At 38.3% G+C, this 18,449-nt stretch overlaps 1 protein-coding gene and 1 long non-coding RNA gene across 4 annotated transcripts; one reads left to right on the forward strand and one right to left on the reverse strand.

Moving 5' to 3' along the window:
* Positions 1-2,024: 2,024 nt before the first annotated feature.
* Positions 2,025-10,607, reverse strand: LOC144524150 (uncharacterized). 3 transcript variants are annotated; one of them, XR_013502580.1, is made up of 3 exons: positions 9,957-10,607; positions 6,152-6,268; positions 2,025-3,142 (listed from the first exon to the last, which is right to left on the reverse strand). It is a non-coding gene; the product is annotated as an uncharacterized LOC144524150 (long non-coding RNA). The 3 variants fall into 3 exon arrangements; XR_013502581.1 differs by having other exon boundaries at positions 2,025-3,645; XR_013502579.1 differs by having other exon boundaries at positions 2,025-6,268.
* On the forward strand, positions 10,566-13,387 carry nkx3-2 (NK3 homeobox 2). The gene is made up of 2 exons (XM_078260198.1): positions 10,566-11,321; positions 12,125-13,387. Exons 1-2 carry the CDS (start codon positions 10,952-10,954, stop codon positions 12,547-12,549), a joined length of 795 nt encoding a protein of 264 aa, XP_078116324.1. The 5' UTR covers positions 10,566-10,951; the 3' UTR covers positions 12,550-13,387.
* Positions 13,388-18,449: the final 5,062 nt, after the last annotated feature.

Below are 18,449 nucleotides of genomic sequence, written 5' to 3' on the forward strand. Positions count from 1 at the left end.
AACCTCATACAGCGGTGGACTGATTCGCCCCAGCAGTGTTTTCGCTGCACTCCATATTCAAGTCAGTTTTGTTATCAGGGGTCAAAGAGCCTCTACAGTCAGTTAGCATGTAAAGCTGTTTCTGCTTCATTGACTGTAGGTATTGAAAAGCTCTGGAGAGTATTATACTCTCTCGTCTGATGGTTTGGGTATAAACCTGAGGATCTGTGTAGAAATCCCCCCAGAATACCTTCTACTGCACTACGCCCATATGGTTTGGATCAGACTTCATCGTTCCTCCGTTTATTCAGTAATGCCCAGTGAATCCGAGTATTTCAGCCCAATCAAAGGCCTAACGTGCAGCGGAGTCGTGCTTTGAGATACAGAGGGTGAATTGAAACGAGGCCAGAGTGTGTCTCAGTTCCTGCTGAGACTGTAAATCCAAACACTTGTACATAGAAATCACTGTGAAGCTTCTTAGCGTTCATTGTGAATTTTATTTTTCCATATTCATTCTGTGAATGAAAGGAGAAGTTCTTGTTTTTAATTGTTTTTTTCCCTTAATATTCATAAGGTAAGGGACTTTTTTTTGTTTTAAACAGCAGATTCATCACAGACTGGGAAAACGCGTGAACAGTTTCTCTATAAACTGAATCTACTTTATGACACACCCGCTGCAGACAAAAGAACTGTTTCTTACTGTCTAAATGGAGGTAATCTAGTAATTTGTATTGTTTTAACTGTATATCAATATAATGGTGTTAGATATATTGCCTACCTGTTAATGTAAAGACATTATAAAAATACTGAATATTGCTTCCTTTTTTAAAATTGTTTCAAGCAAGTATAAATCACTTCAAGTTCTTATTTGTGGTCAAAAATCAGAATTTCTATTGGAAGCAGATTAAAGCAAATTGGTCTCTTATTAGTTTTAAGTGACTCTGGTGGTAAATCCATTGATCTAATGTTTAAAACATTTACACATTTTGTGTGTATTTTTATTAGAATATTCTAAAATTATAGATTTCATAGATGTTCCCTTATCTAAAAAAAAAAGAAAATCCAACTGCTACTGTTATTCAAACGTTAGCATATCTGAGGATCTGAAATATTTGTTTATGAAAAGATGAAATAGTGCACAGAGCAGAATATACAGATTTGTATTAATTTCATTCACCCTTATTATGTCTTAAACGTTATCTCCTCGGTGTTTCCTCGATGGATGTGCTGTCTGTAAATGTGTAAATAGCCAAAGACATTAACCAATCGCCTCTGAGTGGAGAAGAGGAGAGGACATTCCTGCCTGCTAATAGGGGATAAAACTGACAAACTCAGAATGAAATATTCCACCGTCATTAACACGTTAGGAGGCTTTAATCGCTGCACCCGAACTTACGGGATCCAAAAAGCACAGAGAGGTTACGGAAAGAGTTCTCTGGGTAAAGTTTCCAACCATTCCTGTGGATTGCTAAATTTGATTCCTTAAAGGTGTACCTCTCCCAGGTATTTCCTGGTGCTGCAATCCAAGCCCTAAAATATTAGCTTTTATTTAAAAGTTTGGTTCAACTTTCATTTAGCCACCAGGTCTGGCAGACAAACAGCGCTCCTTTCACTCACTGATGCCATTTGGAGAGACTTGAGACGTCATTTTTATTATGTCGTTTGCATTGTAGTCCAAAATGATTTTTGAATTTGCCAAGCAGGTTTCTACTGCTTAGTATTAGCAGTTTAAGGCACATTAGACTGATTTATAGGCAGCATGTTTTATGTATGAGGTGGAGGACTGCTTTCAGCTCAGCAGGGACCTCACAGCAAGAACTTAGAAAGGTAGAGAAAGCAGCAACACATAATATTCTAAATATATGTATGTTTAACTGCTGCTGCACAAATCTGGACAAATGCTAACCTGCTTTTAGGTGATTTTAATCTACTGTACCTGAACGTATTTTTGCATGTTTTCGGTTATCTTGCCCTTGACAGGGTTCGTACGGTCCATGGATCAGTCATGTTACTTAGAGATCAACTGTACAAAACATATTGTAAAATAGTTTTTACAAAATACAATATTTATTCAAAACGGATAAAAACAATGTACAGAAGAAATATAAATGACCATAAATACAAATCATACCATACTACTTGAGCTAAAACCATTTAGTCATCAAGAGATATACAGAAAATGAATAAGCAAACATTTTTTTTTTTAACCAACAATGCCAAATATTAGCTGTTTGTACTGTAATTGCTTGAGAATTTGCTCCTGGGATTGCCTTTTTTTCCCCCCTTTTTACATTTCATAGACACATTGAGAACATAATTGATAATGAAAATAATAATTAGTTGCAGCCCTACATATGACAACCAGCTTTTCACAGCATTCTTTAGCAGGAACAATGTTATGTCAGTCCATCAAAGCTGCAGATTGACATTAGGATTATCCATACACATTAAGATATGCTGTGTTTTAAAAAAATATGAAAAAAGGTTGAAAAGTGGAGATTCAACATTTTACCCACTGATTCATGGTGCAGGTGAAAAACTGTATTTGCACTGTATTATAGGGACTTATAGAGTGAATATTGTATTTAGTAAAAGCTATTTTGAAAAGACACATGTTGTAAACTTAGTATTGATGGAGATCTATAAACGGACTGGTGGAAGAAGTACTCCGATATTTACGTACGTAAACAAGTATTAGTATCAAAATATACTCAAAGTGCCAAAAGTGAAAGTACTTATTATGCAGAATTGCCCTTTTCAGAATCATATATAGGCTATTTTATTACTGGATTATATTTGATGCATTAATGTGTACATCACTTTAATGTTGCAGATGGTAAAGGTGGAGCTAATTAGAATTATTTTAAATACTGCTGTGTATCTTAATCTATAATAATGTATCATCATTTATTAGTTGATTATATTTCTTATTAATCTGAATCGGCAAAGTAACTAAAGCTGTCAGATAAATGTAGTGGAGTAAAAAGTACAATATTTGCTTCCAAGATGTAGTGGAGTAGAAGTATAAAGTAGCATAAAATGGAATTAATCAAGTAAAGTACAAGTACCTCAAAATTACAGTCCAGTTTGGGACTCTTCATAATGGGTGGTGCAGGTTATGTGGATTCTGGCAGGACACACTGCACCGGCATCACTTCAGCATCTAAATGTGAAGGGAAAACATCTGACTGATACAAGACACCAACAACATAAGCTGCCTCAAACCTCCTCACTTTGCCTCTTAAGCAGGTCTGCTGGGGAGGCGCGCTGCAGTTTATCCAGCAGAGAGCTGTGGAAAGATGGTGGTTTCACACAGCTGTCAACTGGAATAGAGGTAACTGCTGAGGGGATCCTCGCAGGCTGCAGGGATAAGGGGGCTCACTCACTGCTGCTGCCTCTCTGCACTGGGAGTGGTCTTTCCTCTACTGGGGATTTGGCCAGCACTGAACATAATGCTCCCCCATTCAGCCACTCCTCTCACAAGACATAAAAGTTAACAGGTGTTTAACGTCAGAAGTGTTTCATACGAGAGTCATAGAAATAGCCAGCGGCAGGCAGCAGGGAGGGGTGGCTTAGAGTCTTAAAAGTGTTTTTTCTTTTTCTTTTGCAGTATTTAAATAGTTCTGCAGTTGAGGCGAGATTTGGATTGACTGCTGGCGTCTGAGCCTGCAACAAATACACACAAGAATGCAGGATTATTTATAAATGCCTGTTTACTGACCACTATTTTGGGGTCAAATGTGGTTGCAGTATGTCAGCATTGTTTGAAGTTTAAAAAGCATCTTATGTTTGGTCTGTCACAATACAGTTTTAAAGAAAAACCTTTTTTAGCTTTACGATGCAAAATACATCATTTGTAGGATGTTGCATTTCATATCTAGCTTTCTGCTGTAATGTTTAAAATGTGAGCTAACTTCCATTTACTTTTTAAAATTACAATAACCTATTGTATTGTGGTAGTTTGCTTCAGAAGAAAATGCAACACACCCAAAAAGAAGTTGTAGTTATTCTCTTCTGGGTAGATGATACAAACTGAGTAATATAAAGCCCCTAAAAATCTTAAGTGCCCCACTACAATGTTCAGTATTTATAATTTAAAGCAACAATCAAAGTTAAAGTTGAGAAAAAAAATAACTCATTTGATTGTGTAGAGCTGCAACTAATAGTCAATGGACAGAAAATGAATTGGTCAGTTATAACTTACATTTCTAAGTATTTTCTGACATTAGGCTATACAGAAAAATAACGATTATCAAAAATGACAGTACTAATCGTTAGTTGCAGCACGTTAGTTGATCAGATTTGGTTGACAAACACCACAACTGTCACCAGATTTCGCTAAAAATGCTAAACTAGTGCAGACAATATACTGTATGTGACATCACCTTTTTTGAACTCTTCCGCTGCTGTAAGTATTCACGGTGTCAAAATGTATAGCAATCCGCAGCTGAAAATAGTCCCCAATTAATGCACCATTTACTTCTGTTTGAGTAACGTTTGATTAAAAATCACAGTGCCCAGCTGTTTCAGGAAATCACTTAGCTTTAAAAAATTAAACTTTTTATTTGCTTCTACTTTTTAAAGATGTATGTTTTCAGCAGGCTGAGTGCCACAGACAGTGTAGGGAATGATAGTAAAAACATGAATCTCTTCAGTGCTATACATTTTACATACATTAATCGATTAGTCAACAGACAAAGCAAATCACCAACAATTCTGATAATTGATTAATCATTTACATCATTTATCAAGTGTTTTGGACTGTTGGTCGGACAAAAGATATTCAAATATGTCATGTTGAAAACCATGATGTTCAGTTTTTAGAATGTTCTGGATTATCGACTTCTACAAAAAAAGAACCCATAGATTAATAGACAACAGCCCCATTTCTGTACTCTAAACTGTAACCACCTGTCAGAGAGGTAAATCTGTTCTGCAAATGCTCGTCTGCTGCTTTACAGTCTTTGACACCCACTTCAACAAAAGAAAAGGCCCATAATATCTCAAGAATGTCTAAATGATCCTTGAAGTTTTCATAACTACATCAACTCCCATGTTCAAAAGTGGTATTTCACATGTGACATGAAACCACTAAAAGGGGTCCGCTGCTTTGAAGGACGTCTTTATTTAGGCGTGAGCGGAGGAGAAAGGAAGCCGGTCGCAGAGACCTGAGCAGGCAGCCAGAGACTCTTCAGGACCTGAGAAGCCTTTCATGATGTGCTTGAGCTGCATGCATTGTCTGTTGCGTGCCAGAGGCGACTGGAAGCTCGTTTGTCAGCACAGCAGAGCCGAAAAATAAACTATAAATCACGTCTGCACTATCTACACACATTAATTGGACTGTAACAGCGGGCTATCCCCCCATTTCTGCTCCTGTGTCTGCAGTAACGCAACCATTGCTGAGATGTTTTGAATAGCTTCCAAGAGACGCAGGATCTTCTCTCTGCTTGTCTCTTGCTTCCATTTACTGTATTAAGTGTTCTGTCCCAAGGGCTAGTCCATTTAGTGCTCCATCGCATGCAAGGATAATTTTTCTTTGGGAAAGAGGGTTCAATTGTAACTTAGGCAACTAAAAGCATACTTAAAGCTGGCAGTAACCCCCCTTCCCTTTCCTTCCACTTTCCAATGTTGAGGTTGATTAAGGGTGCTATCATGGTGGATCTAATATTTGGTGAGAAATCTAGAGAAATCATTTTGGGAGCATTTACTGCAAATGACTCTTGGCAGTGCCCTCTCATGTATTGCTCCATCTGAATACAATTTGGCAGCTATTCTCACATAAGAAGCGGGGGGGGGTAGTACAGTATGGCGTGCTGTGAGCCTCCTTCTTCATACCAGCACGCAAGGGGGAAAAAAAATCCATGAACTGTCATAAACACACCCAGGAGAGAGGGGAAACGGAGACGTTACCACGGCAACTGGCATGTTGCTGCATCAGGCGTGATTTCTGTTTTAAACACCAGATTAAAGTTACAAGAAGAGGCAGGAAAAAAAGAGGAGCTGGTGGTGGGTGGAGGCAAACATAATAGTCTAATATGCCATTAAAGTTTATTTCTTTACTGGAAAGGTCTTGGGAATTTCACCGCGGTGTTAAACTGGAGGATAGCAGACAAAGAGTCTGGGGATATTAAGGAATTGTGTCATTGTAGGTAGAAAAAAGGAGAAAATATACCTTTTCCCGGCATGGCTATTATGTAGTGATCATCTCATCTTTCCATAACAGCAGGTTGTCACCAGCAGAGGGAGACATCCTGTCCAGGAACAGCAAACCAGTTCAGCTTTATGTTGACTGCAAACACAAAAGGTGTCTCTTTTTTTTATGTTGATTTTTCATTATATGTTCACCCAATATCAGTGCCATACAATTGATTGATTAGTCCTCAATAATTCCCATACATTATTAATCCTTTATCTCATTTATCAAGCAAAAATACCATACATTCATAGGTTCCAGCTACTCAAATATGAGGATTTGCTGCTGTTTTATACTGTATAGTTGTAGATTGAATATTTTTTTGACAAAATAAGACATTTAAAGACACCATCCTGAGGCTGTAGGGTCATGTTATGGGCATTCTTTCATCTATTTGTCAACATGTGTAAAGACTAAATGAGAATGAATGACAAAAATAATCAACAAATGAATCAATAATGAAAATAAGCATGAGTTGCAGTTCTACACCTTATGTATCTTTCTATTTATATATATGGTGTATGTTATTTAATTTCTTTCAAATGTGATTTGACATATACATTACAGCTCATGGTATATCGCTGTAAGTCTGCAGCTGTGGTGGAATGAGTCAAGTACTGTACTTAAGTACAAATTTGAGGTACTTGTTCTTTACTTGGGTTTTGACATACAACTCCACAATATTTATTTGAGAGCTAGAGTTACATGTGATCAGTATATAAAATATGAGGCAGCATTATAGATTAAACTGTATATTATTAAGTAGTCATAATATACAGTTGGTCGACTCCACCTCGACCAACTACAACATTAAAGTAGCGCTTATATATTACTGTAATAGCTCTGTAATAATAGTACACTAAGGGGGGCCATTCTGCATTCTGAGTACGTTTGATACTTTAAGTACATTTTGTTGCTCATACTTCTGTACTTTTGATTGCAGGACTTTTACATGTGATAGTATTTTTTTTATTGTGTGGCTACTTTTACTTAAGTTGATTATCATCATACATGAATTGGCTTTTGTTACTGCCATCCCACAGACAACGTATTGACCTGAAATAGGCCACTAAATGTTACATTTGAATGTAATATCCATTCAATTATGCTTCCCTTAGTTACAGAATGAAATCTTAGGAAATATGAGAAATATTGAGTACAAGCTTCTTATAATTTACTTAATTTAGAGTTGTTATATGGTTATAGTTTCTTCTTTTGTAGTTTTCAAATAAATAATTACATACATTTTCAGTTGCTCAGATGATCACCTTCACTGTACTCTAAATAAGAATCCCATCAACCCAGTATCTGTTTTAAATGCCCCTGCAGTTGTCTGAATGAAAACCAAGCTGCTGTTTACATTTCCTGCCACTTACAGCTACTTACTGCTTATTACTCTTCCTCGCAGTGTGGTTACCAAAACACAGAGTAACCCGTGGAGCTCTGTTTGACATCACATTGATAGGCGCACACTGACTCACTTTGTTGGAGAATTGGCAGACAGTCTTATTTATTTTCAATTTTTTTTCTCTCTGGGTAAAGCCGATTGTGTATACGGGTCAGTGAGGCTGGTTTTAGGGCAAAATACAACAGTATGGTATGAAAAAAAACGCATGAAGAGGAAAAACTTCTTACAGTACAAGAGAATTTCAAAAATATGTAATGTACCTCTTGTGTATTGGCCTTGGGTGAAATGAGTATAGTTTCTAAAGGGCAGGGTGTGTGAAAATATCCAGACGGTGTCAGTGGTTTGTGCTTTTCCCAGTTGTGTTTTCATTGCTTGTGGTGATCCAGACTTTCATCCCCGAGGTCACATCCAGCCCCGAGACAATGCCACATCATTTCATTCAATTCATTTCCACAGAGCAAGACGATACAGTTCAACGGAGTTAGGGTGTTTAGGTGGTTTACAGAAGTTTAAAAAAGAAGCATCTGTCTTTGCAGCAGTAAATCATTTCAACAATGTCTTAATATATAATAATAATAATAATAATAATAATAATAGTGCAGGCTCTAATGCAGAGACTGACATTCAGTGTGTTTTGACCCTAAAGGTACAAGATGTCAAAAAGTCAAGATGAAGAGGTATTTTCAGTGACCACTAGATGGTATAATATATGCATGCAACGGGTTTGCCCAAGGTGACAGCAGCACTGAAGATTAATATTATGACAAGACCTGTAGCCCAATAATTATTTTTTTCTTTCTTTATTATTGTCATAATTCTGAGGACAACAAAGATCTCAATGAGCTTAATGGTTTATACACCACGAGTAGTGCGTAGGCTAAATATCACAAAACAAGTGCGAGGAGAGAAAATATTCATTTATTTTACGGGTCAATATTTTAAACACGATGATTTAATCCGCATTTTCATAGACTTGTATCAGTAAACGCCCCATGAATTAGGCCTCAGGGAATTAGGAGTAATGGCAAAGCTTCAGAGATTAGAAAAATAAATACATTTTAAGTTTAAAGTCAGTGAGTCGTTAGTCTCTCAAAATCAGCTGTTACGCGCTTAGTCGCAGCCGGTTAAGGTGCAGAATATAGACTCAAAAGACGGATGCAAATGAAAACAGCACCATAAAAATCAGGTCCACTCTGTTCAGCAGCTGATCTTTTAGTTTTAGATTTTTTTTAAACCAAGTAGCGAACAGTTTAGCAGTAATACGATTATTATTAGTATTGTTATTATTATCATTAGGCCTATGTCATAATTATTATATTTAAATGATGTTCATTTATTATTGAATGCCTTATTTTATTAAACACTCGTATCGATGCATCACTGAAGTAATCAGGCCACTTTAATTCATATTATTTATTATAGACCAACAGCCTGATTCATTTCACTTCATATATTTCATACATTAAATAATTACCAGTGTTAAGAGTTCAGGGTTATTTATTAAAGCTGGTTAAATTCATGAAGACTGATAAAGCAGATGGAATGGAACAATACCACAGAAACACTTAATTATAAGAAAACAGTTATTAGCCTGCCGGATACAACATGAAGGTATAAATGCCTCAAAGCATTCACACCCTTTTCTAATAGTCTAAGAAATCAACTGTTATTAAATAATAGCGGCCTTATATCAGCTTAATAAAATATCTCCCCTACGCGGTAAGCCGAGTAAAACCATCTTTTATCTTATGTTATTTCCCAAAATATAATCTTAAGAAACATTGGAATTGTAAATGGTTGAATGGAAAACAAAACAAACAAAAAACAGAAAAGCTGTGAGATCTGCTCTGTAGACTGGCGACGTGAAAAACGACAGAGGTCACGATCCGGATCTGCAGCGACAGATGTTTGTCCACTTAAACCCCCGAGACAGAGCCGAGTTCCGCACTTTATATTTAATAAAAGCAAATGCTTAATAATCCTCATGTTCGCCATTATGACGTTTAGAGGTATATAAACAGAGGGTCAATATGTAAAAGAAAAAAACACGCTTTCCTTTTATGCTGCAAACAATGAAATCTAAAAGTGATTTATTATATAGAAATCGACTTCTTTTATGCAGTCAAATATTCTAATAGTAGAAATAGGTCATTTCAGCTGTTTCAGACTATGTTTTAGATTTTTCCACTAATAGAAATCAGTGTTAATGGGATGTTGCACAGGCTGACTGGTACTAAAAACGAATATATAACCTATTAGGCATATCAGCTATTTTTCCTCGTGTAATGAAACCGTTTCAGATTATAAATCAACAGTCAGTCAAGTTACTTGTTTTTAAACTCATGTTTAAGGCAATATAAACACGCTGAGGCCTACCTGGTCATGGCGATCCATGATGCAGGCTGCCAAGGAAGTGACAAAAGTGGGCACTTCGATGACTTAAAAGATTAAATGAAATGTAGATATAGTAAATCGGTAACAATCTGACACACGTTGTTCAGTCCAAAATGTTACCAAAGAAAAGCCGTCACATTACGCGTTACGCGCCGGACTCCCAGCAGACCTGTTTGGATGATGAAGGGTTAAGTTGAAAATATGTCATATCCTACGAATTTATTGTCCTGATGCTGCATTCAAGTGATGCACGGAAAATGGGAGACACGACTTTCCTATTTTATTTTCGGCTTGTGTTGCTGCTAAAATCGGTTTTCTTGCATCTCAGACTTTTACGCACGGGACTTTCTTTTTCTGACGGCATCAACTTTGAACATTAACAACACAGACCATTCTGCCCTTTAACCAAATTAATCATAAATCAACAATTAAGTTACAACAAGCCATGCAGAGAAACAGTCTGCTCTCCTGTTTTGGAAGAACTTTCAGTTGAAATAGTTTGTGTGGTTGCAACCTGCATGTCAGCTCAGCCTCCTGTATAAAAAAAAAAAAGTCGATAACATTTCTTTAACTTTTTCCCACCCGGTTGAAAGCAGCATGACGTAGTTAACAGTGCCCAATCGTGAAACGTCTTCCCTCGTCTCCGGGCCAATAGGAGGCGACGAGGAGTGCCTGTCAGTCACAGGTAAGGGTGGATGGTAAAAAAAAATTGGGTGAAAAGGGCCGGAGACTGAAGCGAGCCCGGGCTGATGGCAGAGCTATGCGGAGGAGCAGCATCGTGCCTGCGGATGTAGCAGAAACTTTCCACGGCTTCTCCAGCAGGGATGCGACCAGGAACCAACACTGGAGGAAGTAAGTTAAGCGATAGCAGTGCTCCACGGAGGGAGTAGCCTAAAATGCGGATGAACTGACATTTACTCCTCTACCCTGGCCGGTTAATCAACTTAAAGAACCGAGCAAATTTCGCTTTTTTGAAAATGGCCGTTCGTGGTAACTCGCTGATGCCTTTCTCAATCCAAGCCATCCTGAACAAAAAGGACGACAGCCGACACTTGCCAGATTTGGACATGTGTTTCTCCAAAACGGCGTGCTGGAAAATATTTGGGGAGATGAACGGCGGGTCTCGGAGAGAAGATGGGGAAGCGTGTGAGCCGACGGACCAGAAAAGCTACGACTCAGACTCGGGACTCAGCGATGACAACGACAGCAAGACTCCAGGCGTGTGCAAGTCAGAGAAAGACGGAGACCCTGCATCGGATGTACCGGAGGAAAGTTTGCAGGAGGAGACGGACCACGAGTCTGCAGCTGCGGAAAACGCAAAGAGTGACAGTGAGCCTAATAATGCAGGTGAGTAGGGCTGAAAGACTAACATGCAATTGTAAACAAAACAAAAATAAAGTGTGGCTCTCTGGTTTGAATAGGCTACAACTTAACGACTCAATGAAACTTCGGACTTTAAAACAGATGCGTTTACAGTGCATAGAGTCGAGTACTCTTCACAGTGTAGTTAGATCCTGCTACAGTTTCGCAGAATAATAACGAGCTCTGGTTGTGTTATTGTAGGATATCAGGTCTATTTGCAAAATCGCTCCGCATGCCGCAACTTTTACGCACGAATTGTCTATAGTTTTACGAATGACTATTAATGGATACCCTGGCTTATATAGTCGAACTGTCACTATGGCACTAATTGTTATGTATTCTTTGGAGTCATCAGAGCTGTCAGGTAATTTATTCTTTAATGGCTCGATTTAAGTTTGTATAAAAGTTAAAAACTACCAGACTCATGCGGTTGAATCCTATTTTTAGGAAACAAACTCCAACTCGTACTAAATACACATCTGCACATGCACTAGTTGGGATGTTATGCCTGGATGAAAACTCTGATCAGACATTTTCTACTTTAGGCATCCAGTGACATTAGATGAATTCATGGAAGTTCATTTCGAACAACTTGCTAGAAAACTGAAAGCCCTGCTGTGTGTGCACACTATGATTCAATTTGATGAATTTTTGTTTTAATCAGTCACATCCAAAAACACGCACCAATCTCACTTGACATCAGCATGAGTGATTCCAGCTGCATTAAAAATAACAAACACATGCATAAATAAACTTGCATGTTGCATCTGCGTGTCTCCCTCTTCCAGACTCCAGCACCCTGGACGAGAAGAGCCTGGCCCAGCCCAAACAGCGGAAAAAGCGCTCCAGGGCCGCCTTCTCTCATGCGCAGGTCTTCGAGCTGGAGCGTCGCTTCAACCACCAGCGGTACCTGTCCGGGCCGGAGCGGGCGGACCTGGCGGCCTCCCTGAAGCTCACAGAGACTCAGGTCAAGATCTGGTTCCAGAACCGCCGGTACAAGACGAAACGCCGCCAAATGGCTGCCGACCTGATGGCGTCGACCCCGGCAGCCAAGAAGGTGGCGGTGAAAGTTTTGGTGCGGGACGACCAGAGACAGTACAGCCCGGGAGAGATCCTGAGGCCCCCGCTGCTCTCCCTGCAGCCGTCCTACTATTACCCCTACGCCTACTGCCTCCCTGCATGGACACTCTCTGCATGTGCGGGGAATCAGTGAGAACTCGGTGACTGTATTTATTCATTTTTGTTTGATTATTTTGCTCCCAGGAAATCAAACTAACTATACTTGTTTTCTGACAAGAGGATGAGACCTGAGGGGACTGTTAATCTGCTCATCGTGTTGCCCAGGCCAGACCAGGGGTTCCCAAACCCCCTTTTTTTTTCACATCCTCAAATACTTAAAAACGACTCTTTCTTTCATTTATTAAGAGTCTGTCCCGAGGAACCCCGTTAAAGAAGACATTTCTAATGGTTTATAGGCTATTAAATCATAACTGTCTGAACTGTAGGTGAGCGGGGAGACTGGACCTCCTTATTAAATGTCAGTATGTTAACCTCTAAAGGAGTTACACAGTAATAACATAATAATAACTCGGAGCCCCTCAAGGACCTCTGACGCCCCCCGGACTCCACTTTGGGGAACAGGCGGCCTAAATAGACTGAAAATGTCACCTTATGTTGGTTTATATTTTACATGCGCCTTCCTACCTCTGCAGTGATTGGAAATAGGCATATTCCATTGACTTTTCATACAACTGTCTTTATTACAGGTTGTGTTTTTGTTTCTTGCTGTGTTTGTAAAGGTAAGATTTCAGCACTTTTTTTTTTTAGCTATATACGTTACATTACTTTAATGTAAAATGCATTACAGTGTGAGCATGTACAGTGTCAGACTGAGAGGAGGCGGTCACTTGTGTTATTGGCCTGAAAGGGATCTCGTGGCAGGAAGCAGGCTTTAAAACAGACCAGCTTCTTATTGAAATGTACATGTGTTATGTGTGTTAAATGATTGTTTAGATCGAAAAAACATTAAAACATATCAGGCATCACTTTCATTTGGATGCAATTTTATTTTAAGGTTTTAGCCTACCAAGTGTAGCCTAATATTGGAACGGAGACGTTTTTCTGTAATATTTTACCAATAGGCTTATACGAATAGAAATGTATTATTTACAGATGCACTGGTTTACAAATAATCTTTAATTTGACAACTCGGTGACTAAGGGGAAAAAAACAAAAACACACATTAACTATTAGCCTATAGTGCTTAAAACTATAACTACTACAACCTGTGTTTTTACAAGCCTCGCTTTCTTGTACAAACGGATACAATGTGTTACGCTCTCATCTCAAGGTTTAAATAAATTAATAATTGGCCTACATATAAAACTGAAACGACTTATACTTCATTAATTGTCATATTTTCATTAACAGGTTGGTTTAGGACAGCGGTTTGTGTTTTGGAAGCACATTGGCCAAATATGCAATAAATAGAAACGCGTTTATTCATCCATTTATTTTATAGGCACCAGCTTTATTTTACGCATTTTCGCAGGTAAAATGGGGTTATTATTATCGAAACTGTAGCTGTTTTCCCCCTAAATACCTAAACTTCCTCATGATGTTCGTGCTATACATTCAGACCTTATTGATGTCATCTAGGCCACTATGTGTTTCTTCCCAAACACACCTGTCAAACAATGATGAATAGCTGTGTGATTCCCGGACAGGGCAAACTGACAGCTATACCTTTAGGGCTGTGTCAACACAAGGAGAGGAGTATTCCGGGGTTAAGGAGGCCCATGTCACTGCGCCCAAATTTAAGTCAAAGAAGGAAGAGTTAGCAGATCGCAAAAAGCATATTTTATCCAAACATTAAAATAGCCTATGCTTTAAATACTGGAATTGAATTATTACGGGAGTACCCTGTTATTCTGTCTCCACTAACAGCCTGGATGTTAAGTCGGGGTCAGCAGGGAGCTGCCGTAAATCAGCCATCCATCTTTGGCCACATCCCCTACAGACACATAACACACATTAACACATCTGTGGGATGCTGTATATAGCCATCAGTAATCTAAAGGTATTAAGGTGAGGGTAGGCTAAATAAAGAAAACAGATGTCCAAGAAATCACACTTTTTACAGCAAAGCCAAGTTGTCACTTCTATAAGATGAAACATGGACAATGAAAGCACCATAAGACAGGTTATTGTCATTGCAAAATTACGTTTGGTAACTTCCAGTGACCAGCAGAAAGAGCACCGAGCCGCTGCGTCTCCGGACACAATGGTGGACACAACCGGGGACATTTGTATTTTAGCCCTAAAAGCACTGCGCAATGACACTACGCACCAACCAACACCTGGGCATATGCAGGGTTTTTGGCTGTGAAGTGCCTCATCTTCAACAGTCATCACGAACGGCGCCTGTATAAAATCTGATCTCCTTGATGTTCGCCTATAATGCCATCTCCAGCAGCAATGATGCTGCTCATTGGCTGCTCTGAGGCTTGAAGGACAGAGACGGCTACTGAGGAGTGGGCCGTCCCACATAACTTCCTTTCTATACCTGCATGTGGAGAGATCTGATATAATATAGAGGGACGTATAGTGGCTGTTTCCTTTCAACCTGCGATGCAAACACCCCCATCGGTGTGCATTTACCCCATCACAGCATCTCCCCGTTATCCCCCCCCCCCCCCCCCCCCATTTTACGTGTAGCCTATATGGGAAATATAGCATAGACTAATGCATTTATTAATTAGGCTGTATGTAAACTGTAAACCATATGTTGACTGGATTTTCTTTCCAGAAAAATAAAAATCTATTTTAAGGGGAAACTACAGAACAGGCCTGTAGGTTTAATTTGCACCCTGTTAGCCTACATCTAAATCAACACGCACGTTTAGAAAGTTTACGAACAACCTATTTTGTCCATAGTATTCAACAATAAGCAGCTTATTTCTCGATTATTTTTTAAATATTTTAGTCGTTTCTACTATTAGTACATAGTGATTTTCGAAAAAGAAACTCTGGAATTACAGTTAAAATTGTGATTTCCCCAACATACATTTCGTTCATCGCCACGACACATCTACATATGATTTCTTTGTTATTTAATTTCTGTTGAAATTACAGTCACGAGCTTTCTTTTCTGGCCTAAACTGATTTATGCTCCCGTAAGAACTTCAGCCGCGTGCTCTTTACTGAGCAGTAATTATTTTCATTTGCAGTCTCCACAGTTAATATCGATCAGAGGAAATTGAAATTAGACACTTGACACGTTATACAGAGCCGAGTTAACAGCCACAGCCTGTCGGGGTCCTTCTTTTCACATACTGGCATGTATTTGCGACTTTTTGTGGCGAAGCGACAGAAGGTTGGGAAAGTTAACAGAATTGTAAAATGCCCTGATGTCTCCTTTAAATGGGTTACCACCAAATTACACAACACGTTAAATCCTATTTCATCAAAAAGGCTATGTAAAGTTGGTTTTGAGAGGCTACAAAGCTATTCTAAATATTCCTGAATTTGCTGTTTTTGTTAGCCTAATTTCAAGATTCACACTACATGAACCCCCGAGGGTGAACATTCACGAAACAAGTGACACGATCACACCACGAGGTCTGTTCTTATTTAACAAATTAATAACAGGTTAATTTACTTTAAGATCATTTATTTTAGTAGCAAAACATAATAGCCTATTTCTCCCCCTGCAGCTTCAGAGCGTAACCTCTGAATGCCTAACATTAACGTTTTTATCAACCTGATTGTGTGTATAACCATCAAACCAAACATTTAAAGTTATAACAGAAACAGACCGATATGTAAAATGTGTTTAAATTCGTACCCTCGGGTCAGTTTCCATGTGTTTGAACATTATTGTTTATTTTGCGCCACAATGTACAAATATCTTTGCACATGTTGAATAGTGCGCTACCTTAGACTTAAATGGTCTTGATTTGCATAAATGGTATTCATCAATATTTCAAGGCAAGTGAAAAACCCGTAACCTAATGGAAATCTCAGTTCAACGACATTGGACTTTTTCATGTTATTTTCTATAAATACTGATGAATTTTGTATTGTCTGTTTCTGTGCGTTTTCGTGGAACAATCGAGCCTAATAGCCTATATACTGTAATATCACTTCTTTCCCTCCTGTGTATTGATTCGTGTTTCATTTGGCTTTCTAATTCTTTGCTCCTGAAGAGACCAAAATAGCTTCGGCCTACTATCTCCATCTAGGCGATAAGGTCACACAAAACCAGAGAAATGAAAAGAAGTCATTTAAAGACCTTTTCAAACCGATGTTTCTCTCTTCGCCTTTGGCCTTGATCGTTTCAGCCTACAACCTCTTTTAAAAACAATTAGGCTTAATTTCCCTCCAAAGCTTTCTGTCCGGTTGGGGTTGCTGTCAATCTCACCCTCATGAGCATGTTGGAGTACACTGACCTGACAGTCACTGCCACCTGCTTCAAAGTGGCCCAGGTGCAAATTCCTCTCCATCCCTCATGTTGCAGCGACATCCTTTTCTCTGCAGTGAAAAGCAAGTGTGAAAGACGAGGACCGTGGTAACCTTTGGGTTGTACAACACTGCAGCTCACATTTTACAAAAATATTACAATGGCCTGCATGCATATAACATGAAAACGTGAATTAGAAACAAAGCACTAAACACACTACCTAACATAATTGCATGACAGAGTGGAATATGAAAGGAAAACGGTTAAAAAACAAGGACACTTAATTCATTTTGTGTGAGCATTCAGTAAATAACTTTTGGGTGACATCACTTCACCTACAGCTCACACAAGTTTTATACATTGAGATATTCTTGGAAATACCTTTATGTCCATTTCCACAGGTTATAGATATGAGCCTATATATTTTGTCCTAATCCTCTTCTTTGACAGATTCATGTTTAGAATTCAACGCCATTGACACAATGGTTTATCTTTAATTCCTACTTTACTGAATAGTTATTGTGTCTATTTTTAAAGGGTACCTTTTTAGTGCAAAGTAGGCTATGTTTAATCGTCTGGACTCCAAACTGAAAAATAGCCTACCTAGGTATGGCTGTTTTGTCTGAAAATGTCTTATTTTTATTTTTTTTTATATATCATATGGCTGTTTTGGCTGTTTTGTCTGAAAATGTCTTATCTGTGGTAATGTTTTATGTTTTGTGTGGAGCCCAGGAAGAGTAGCTGATGTTCTGCATCAGCTAATGGGGATCCTAATAAAATAAAATCAAAACCATGTAAAAAAAATTAAGAATGAAAATCTGTTTGGCATCAGGTCATGCAGAAACATATTCAACCTTGAATCATGATTCTTTAACTACATTTTGTTCATGTTTATAATTAATGAGCCTTAAACTAATTGGAAATAATTTACAAATACAGAACTGTCACAAAATAATTGTTTTACAGTGTTCTGTTTTGGCAATTTTTGACTGGAGTTAAATTTGCCAATAATAGTCATACTTCATTTGGTAAATACATCAGTGTGCCATCTATCACATTACGCAGTACACAGCTGGTAAGATATTTTTCGAAACTGTGGCGAACTGGAGGACTGTTCAACTGTGAATTTAGCAGTGGGAAAATGAAATATATCTGTCTATGTATGATTAGGATAATGTTCACCTTTGAAAGGTTGATTAACACTGCAGAATCTACAATGATTTAAGAAAAAAAAATCATTGTTGGCTCTCATCAGACTTTAGATCTGTTTCCATTCAGGTGAATTTAAATCATAGTCATCATAATCAGAAGACTTTTGATTTAGTTTGACATGACCTATAGTGCACGTGTGTGTGTGTGTGTGTGTGTGTGTGTGTGTGAGAGAGAGAGAGAGAGAGAGAGAGAGAGAGATTCTTTAGGCATAATGCTATTTTAAATAAGACATATGCTGTCACTATATAGTGGAAGTATTCAGATATGTTTTTCAAGTAAAAGTATCAATACCATTATAAACATATAAAAATACATTACATTCTCATACTTATTTAAGATAAGATAAACCTTTATTGATCCCCAGCGGGGAAATTTGGTCTTTGCAGCAGTAGGCCTACAAGGACAGAAATAAATAAGCCTACATAAACTAATATAAGAAT

Source organism: Sander vitreus, chromosome 10 (genome assembly GCF_031162955.1).
Source record: "Sander vitreus isolate 19-12246 chromosome 10, sanVit1, whole genome shotgun sequence".
Lineage (NCBI taxonomy): Eukaryota > Metazoa > Chordata > Actinopteri > Perciformes > Percidae > Sander > Sander vitreus.

What these genes read in the sequence shown, in the direction of transcription:
- nkx3-2 (XM_078260198.1), top strand. Translation starts at nt 10,952, where the DNA reads ATGGCCGTTCGTGGTAACTCGCTGATGCCTTTCTCAATCCAAGCCATC. An exon ending in CAGTGAGCCTAATAATGCAG is followed by an intron (nt 11,322 to 12,124) that starts GTGAGTAGGGCT and finishes TCCCTCTTCCAG; the next exon opens with ACTCCAGCACCCTGGACGAG.